Below are 6975 nucleotides of genomic sequence, written 5' to 3' on the forward strand. Positions count from 1 at the left end.
TAAATATCATTAAAATGAGGTAAATAATAATAAAATAAATTAATAATCGATAGTCAATACAGTCTATTGATAAAAACATTAATTTTATTATGAAACTCGAAAAATAATATCGATCGATATATCGTTGTTCGAGATCTTAATCGATAATACCCACTAATGATAAATATACCACAAATTACATCACAATAACAATAATTAACAGTAAAATCCAAAATAAATAACAAATAAATACTTTAAATCAATATATAACTATAAACGTTAAAAATCCCTAGAAAATTTAAAATCAAAATTCCCTATATAATATCACTTAAAAATACAAAATATTAATTGCAAAATTCACTTCACAGATGAATATTCCCATCCTTGGATCCATCTCAGAAGCAATGGACTACATTTCCGTCGCATTTAAATTATTACTATTGTTACTAGCAATAATAGTTATTAAAAATCTATATATTTGCTATAAAGTAATATCTATGCGACGACGTCGATCAAACAACCAATCCCATGTTTAGTCAACCATTGAGGACAACGGTCATTTTAAGGAAGGAGGATTGCCCACAAAAATTTCAAAAAATATATAAATAATTGCAACCATGCACAGAGCTTAATGTTACACACCGCCCTGACGTCACCCGTGCATCGACCACAGTATCGACTCTGTAGCGCGAGACACGAGGCGACGTGCATACTCTGTCTCTCTCTCCGACTATTCAACAACGAGACGTTCTACTGTGTACGCGCCGTCTGTTGTGACGTCACCCGTACATCGATCGCAGCATCGACTCTGTAGCGCGAGATCATACGACATGTACTCTCTGTCTCTCCTTATGTCCGCGTCGTTACGGCGCACCCTGTACGCGCACCGACCTTGCACGCCATTCGAATGTCTCCTTACTCGTGTATCAATAATAATCTTAACTCTCAAAACATCCGCAGCGCTACGTTTCAAAATCAATGAAGCGAACTAAAAGCTGACTCAACTATTGTCACGATATATGAAACTTATACAAGAGACTATATATCCAACTTAAATTAAGCGATAAAATTCAAATTTGTATTTTATGTTATCAAGATCTACAAATTACGTTAATTTATAACAAAAAAAAAAACAAAAAAAAAAAAAAAATCAATAAATAAATAATAATAATAATTTTTATATAATAGTAACAATTGAAAGAAACAACGGGTAATGATAAATTGTTTATTAAATAATTGTTTACAATTACATTCATTATAAATTTTACAATAATTAAATTTTGTTATTGTCTCAATAATTATTATTATATCAAAAAAAAAAAAAAAAAAAAAAAGGAGAAACCCCAAAACAAAAGTAAATTCAAACAAATCATTGAGAATTAGCACCCTCTTCAAAATGATAGGCATCCAGAATCGTTAAACAACAAATGCAGTGTTGCCTCGCAAGCTCACAAGAACATCCAGTGCGGCGTTCATTCTCTACACTAAAAATAGAATTTGATTAAGAAAAATTAATGGGAACAAAAACAAAAACTATAATTTGATAATACAAACAACAAAAGTAAAATTACCTTTCATTATCCTGAGGAACATTTGGAGTTTCCGCAAAAATTGCAATTGATCTATATAGTTCATGAGATTCTCGAATCGAATTAGCTCTGAGACGTAATAGTTGATCCTTTCGTATCTCTTTCAACTCAGGAGCAGCAATATGATTCGATCCCTTAGGAGGACGACCCCTCTTTGGCTTCTCTTCCATTCTTCTGTAAATACTCTCACTCAACTGTAGATCATGAATTATCGACACAGTTAAGTTCATGATCTTATTCAAAAATTCCTGTAACTGCGGATTTTTATCCAAAACACCATCCTTATTTTCATCTGAAATATAACGAAAAAGAAATTATAACACAATTACTAATTAGCAAATGTTATGTCATCATCGTAAAGTGTAATATTCACAATTAATCAACGGCAACACGAAAACCTTCTCGTAAGAATTCATGTTCTTTTGACAAAATTGTATCTCTTAAAACTGAAGACGATAATTTCAATAAAACACCACCACGTCGAGGCTCTAAGGACTGAATCACTTCAAAATCAGTTTCTTTGACACTTAAATTTAAACGTTCGCGACAAATAGTAAATATTGTTTTTACTGCATCAACAGATTTTACTTTCCAAAAAGCTAAATGAAAAATCCCTAGAAATTCTTCTACACGACGTAATCTACGAGAAAGATTAACTAATTTTGAAACAGAAGAAGTATCACAAACTACGTTATTTACAGAAACTGATGATTCAGTCGAAGGATTTTTAAAAACTGATAAATCAAATTCTAAAATGGATTCATCAAATTGTGCACCACTTGCAGAATTATCATTTATTAAATCAATAATGTCTACAGAGTTATCACTTGTCATCTTATCAAACTGTCACTACACCTATCAAATAATGATTACTCACCTTGAACAAAAGAAGTAGAAGGCATGCTGCTTGACACTGCCCTTTCCTTATGATCTTCATAAATAATTGTCGAAGCTGATGAAGAGCAACGGTCACTCATGATGAAGATGCAAGTACAAACTAATGGACACACAAAGTCAAACCACTTCTCGAGGTCCGACATGATGACTACGTGATCAAAAATGATGACAACAACAAAAATTCCACACATGAAGGAAGATTTCAAAGTTCAAAAGGATCAAAAATTACTTACCTCAGAAGAACAGATAAGTTACATAGCGCGTCTCTAGACAAAACATTACACAAGCTCTTTTACACTCCTTCATAGACACAAAAATATCACACTAATTTGATTAAGACTCATATTTCATGCTCCTGTTAAAAACAAAATTTATTGGGACAATAAATAATCTAAGGAGGGAGGACTGTTACATCCCGAGATATAACTTTATTATTATTTAATCAAATAAGTTATAATTATGATAACATAAAATATAAATTAAATTATGAGTTAATTATTTATATTTATAATTATATTCATAATAAAACTAAATTATGAAAATAAGTAAACATGTGTATGTGTAATTTCAATGCATGTATATCTATATATAGATATATATAAATATATATATATATGTGTATATATATGTATATTCTATGAGTATGGAAGTCCTGCAAGATAAATTAGTAAGTTGCGAAAACGAGTTACCATCTAAGACAATTGATATAATGATCGACCGTGATCTAGAGATGTGTGTTGTGTGGGCGGCGGTCGATTCATTATCTACACCCATGGTAATTAATCGACTGTCGCTTGCTTATCATAAGCAAGACAAATAATGTATGCACAAGAAGTTTCTTAAATTGGACACTAGAGTCTTAGATTTAAAATTATGAGCGCATGTAAAGATGACTAAGTATATAGATGTTTAAACAAATTATTATAAAAGCGAGTGTCATATTACTTGTCTATGATCGAATAATTGATGATCCAACTCGTACGTGTTTTCTACATTTTAGCGTGGGTACGTGACTTCTACATTTTAGCACAGGAACGTGCTTTTTGACCGTCTCATCCCCAATCAAGTAGTCTATTAGCTACTATATAAACCCCTGTTTTCTACAGTCAAGATGTCAAATACTCCGGTGTGTTTCTGCCCGAACGGTATCGTTGAGTCGGCCCTTCGATCGTGAAATTGAGTAGTAAATTCAGTGTTAAAGAAGACTTGTTCTTTTAGTAAGGGAATAAATCGCACTAATTGAAATACCAATAACACTTTCGTCGTATAACAATTCAATTTAATATTCTCTTTCTAATTTTATAAAACTAGTGCAAGTTCTTTCCAAAACACTAAGAAAACAAGTTTTCTTTTGTATTAAGGTACAGTGTGTGAGAGAACACTTAGAGTTGTTAAATAATTGTTCAAATAGTTGTTCTTTTGTGCTTAAAAGTGTCAAAAGAAACGAACTGAAAAGCTCATAAAATCCTGTAACCTGTAACGCAACAACGCATAACTGGTTGCCGCTCATTCTGTAATTTCATTATCGCCAAACTTCAAAATCGTAAGTAAGATTAATTCTGTTAACCTTCAAATTGTTTAATGAATAAACGTTATAAAAAGGGAATATGCATATGTTTATTTAACGAGAACCCGTAGTTCTTTCAAAGTCAAAACGAATTCACACTAAAAATAAATGTCAGGTCTTACCAACTTGACTAATCAGCAACTTGTCTCCATTTTACTAATTAATTAGTAATTGAACTAACCCTTAGCTCGGGTCGTAACATAAAATAATATTAAGTTAAAAATTCTGAAATTTGAAAAAATTGAGTTTTCAAAATTTTGAAACTACCGTAGTTTTTGTAGTTTTCAACAAAAATGGCTGGTTAACGAACTTAACCTTCATTTTTACACCAACTTTAAGTGTGTTTAATTTAAAAACGATCAGATAAGATTTTTAAAAGTTATTGTGTCAACAACATTTTGGTCTACAGACGGACATACATACATACATACATACAGACAGACAGACAGACGGACTCGCCGGACCATGTTTTTCGGGTTGAGGGGACCTCAAAACGTAAAGATTTCATAAAATTATCAAAAGTCATATTTCGACCAAAACTAATAGTTTCTCATGTGATGAGAATGCATTAAAAATTAGTTTTTTGGAAATAACTCGAAAAGGTTAGGGTTTAGCAAAAAGCTGTCAACAGCAAAGTTGTAGATGATGCAAACCCGAGAAAAAAAGTCTTTAAGAGCAAAATCGCATATGCAATAATGTCGGAGATAATGGAGTCGGAATATTGAATTTTTTTCAAAAAAGCGCACAAAAAATATAAATAGAGAGTGGTTTTTCCGAAAATTACGACTTTTTTGTGTACAATTATGTTTTTCGAGTATTTTAGGGTGAGAATATGTCAAAATCAGTTAACTGACTTTTATTCCTTTCAAAAAATTCGATTTTCAGTGTTATTTTAAGATTTTTTTAGTTTTTTTGACCATTTAAGAGACTATAACTTCGAAAAATGAGTTTTCATGAAAAAATATTGTAGAGAAAAGTTGTTTGTATTTTCCTAATCTAAAATAATATAAAGTTAAAAATTCTGAAATTTGAAAAAATTGAGTTTTCAAAATTTTGAAACTACCGTAGTTTTTGTAGTTTTCAACGAAAATGGCTGGTTAATGAACTTAACCTTCATTTTTACACCAACTTTAAGTGTGTTAAATTTAAAAACGATCAGATAAGATTTTTAAAAGTTATTGTGTCAACAACATTTTGGTCCACAGACGGACATACATACATACATACATACAGACACACAGACAGACGGACTCGCCGGACCATGTTTTTCGGGTTCAGGGGACCTCAAAACGTAAAGATTTCATAAAATTATCAAAAGTCATATTTCGACCAAAACTAATAGTTTCTCATGTGATGAGAATGCATTAAAAATTAGTTTTTTGGAAATAACTCGAAAAGGTTAGGGTTTAGCAAAAAGTTGTCAACAGCAAAGTTGTAGATGATGCAAACCCGAGAAAAAAGTCTCTGGTAGCAAAATCGCATATGCAATAATGTCGGAGATAATGGAGTCGGAAATTGAATTTTTTTCAAAAAAGCGCACAAAAAATATAAATAGAGAGTGGTTTTTCCGAAAATTACGACTTTTTTGTGTACAATTATGTTTTTCGAGTATTTTAGGGTGAGAATATGTTAAAATCAGTTAACTGACTTTTATTCCTTTTAAAAAATTCGATTTTCAGTGTTATTTTAAGATTTTTTTAGTTTTTTTGACCATTTAAGAGACTATAACTTCGAAAATTGAGTTTTCATGAAAAAATATTGTAAAGAAAAGTTGTTTGTATTTTCCTAATCTAAAATAATATAAAGATAAAAATTCTAAAAATTGAAATAATTGAGTTTTCAAAATTTTGAATCTACCGTAGTTTTTGTAGTTTTTAACGAAAATGGCTGGTTAACGAACTTAACCTTCATTTTTGCACCAACTTTAAGTGTGTTAAATTTAAAAACGATCAGATAAGATTTTTAAAAGTTATTGTGTCAACAACATTTTGGTCTACAGACGGACATACATACATACATACATACAGACACACAGACAGACGGACTCGCCGGACCATGTTTTTCGGGTTCAGGGGACCTCAAAACGTAAAGATTTCATAAAATTATCAAAAGTCAATTTTCGACCAAAACTAATACTTTCTCATGTGATGAGAATGTAATAAAAATTAGTTTTTTGGAAATAACTTGAAAAGTTTAGGGTTTAGCAAAAAGTTGTCAAAAGCAAAGTTGTAGATGATGCAAAACCGAGAAAAAAGTCTCTGGTAGCAAAATCGCATATGCAATAATGTCGGAGATAATGGAGTCGGAAATTGAATTTTTTTCAAAAAAGCGTACAAAAAATATAAATAGAGAGTGGTTTTTCCGAAAATTACGACTTTTTTTGTGTACAATTATGTTTTTCGAGTATTTTAGGGTGAAAATATGTCAAAATCAGTTAACTGACTTTTATTCCTTTCAAAAAATTCGATTTTCAGTGTTATTTTAAGATTTTTACATTATCATCACATGATAAGGTATTAGTTTTGGTCGAATTTTGACTTTTGCTAATTTTATGAAATCTTTACGTTTTGAGGTGCCCTGAGTCCGAAAAACATAGTCCGGCGAGTGCGTCTGTCTGTGTGTCTGTCTGTCTGTCTGTCTGTCCGTCTGTAGACGGTAATATGTTGTTCCCACGATAACTCTTGAAAAACTTATCGGATCGTTTTTAAATTCAACACACTTAAACTTGGTGTAAAAATGAAGGCTAAGTTCGTTAACCAGACATTTTCGTTAAAAACTACAAAAAATACGGTAGTTTCAAAATTTTGAAAAATCAAATTTTTCAAATTTCAGAATTTTTAACTTTATTTTATTTTAGATTAGAAAAATACAAACAACTTTTCTCTATAACATTTTTTCATAAAAACTCAATTTTCGAAGTTATAGTCTCTTAAATGGTCAAAA

General features: G+C 30.8%; 1 protein-coding gene across 3 annotated transcripts; it reads right to left on the reverse strand.

The window, feature by feature from the left end:
* Positions 1 to 1326: 1326 nt before the first annotated feature.
* On the reverse strand, positions 1327 to 2877 carry LOC122498632. 3 transcript variants are annotated; one of them, XM_043606451.1, is made up of 4 exons: positions 2699 to 2877; positions 2446 to 2613; positions 1551 to 1860; positions 1327 to 1463 (listed from the first exon to the last, which is right to left on the reverse strand). In XM_043606451.1, exons 2-4 carry the CDS (start codon positions 2606 to 2608, stop codon positions 1349 to 1351), a joined length of 588 nt encoding a protein of 195 aa, XP_043462386.1. In that variant the 5' UTR covers positions 2609 to 2613; positions 2699 to 2877; the 3' UTR covers positions 1327 to 1348. The 3 variants fall into 3 exon arrangements, with proteins under 3 accessions (XP_043462386.1, XP_043462385.1, XP_043462387.1); XM_043606450.1 differs by having other exon boundaries at positions 2446 to 2877; XM_043606452.1 differs by having other exon boundaries at positions 1942 to 2877.
* Between the last annotated feature and the right edge of the window lie 4098 nt (positions 2878 to 6975).

The sequence above is a fragment of the Leptopilina heterotoma genome, unplaced genomic scaffold, assembly GCF_015476425.1.
Source record: "Leptopilina heterotoma isolate Lh14 unplaced genomic scaffold, ASM1547642v1 Lhet_1520, whole genome shotgun sequence".
Classification (NCBI taxonomy): Eukaryota; Metazoa; Arthropoda; class Insecta; order Hymenoptera; family Figitidae; genus Leptopilina; species Leptopilina heterotoma.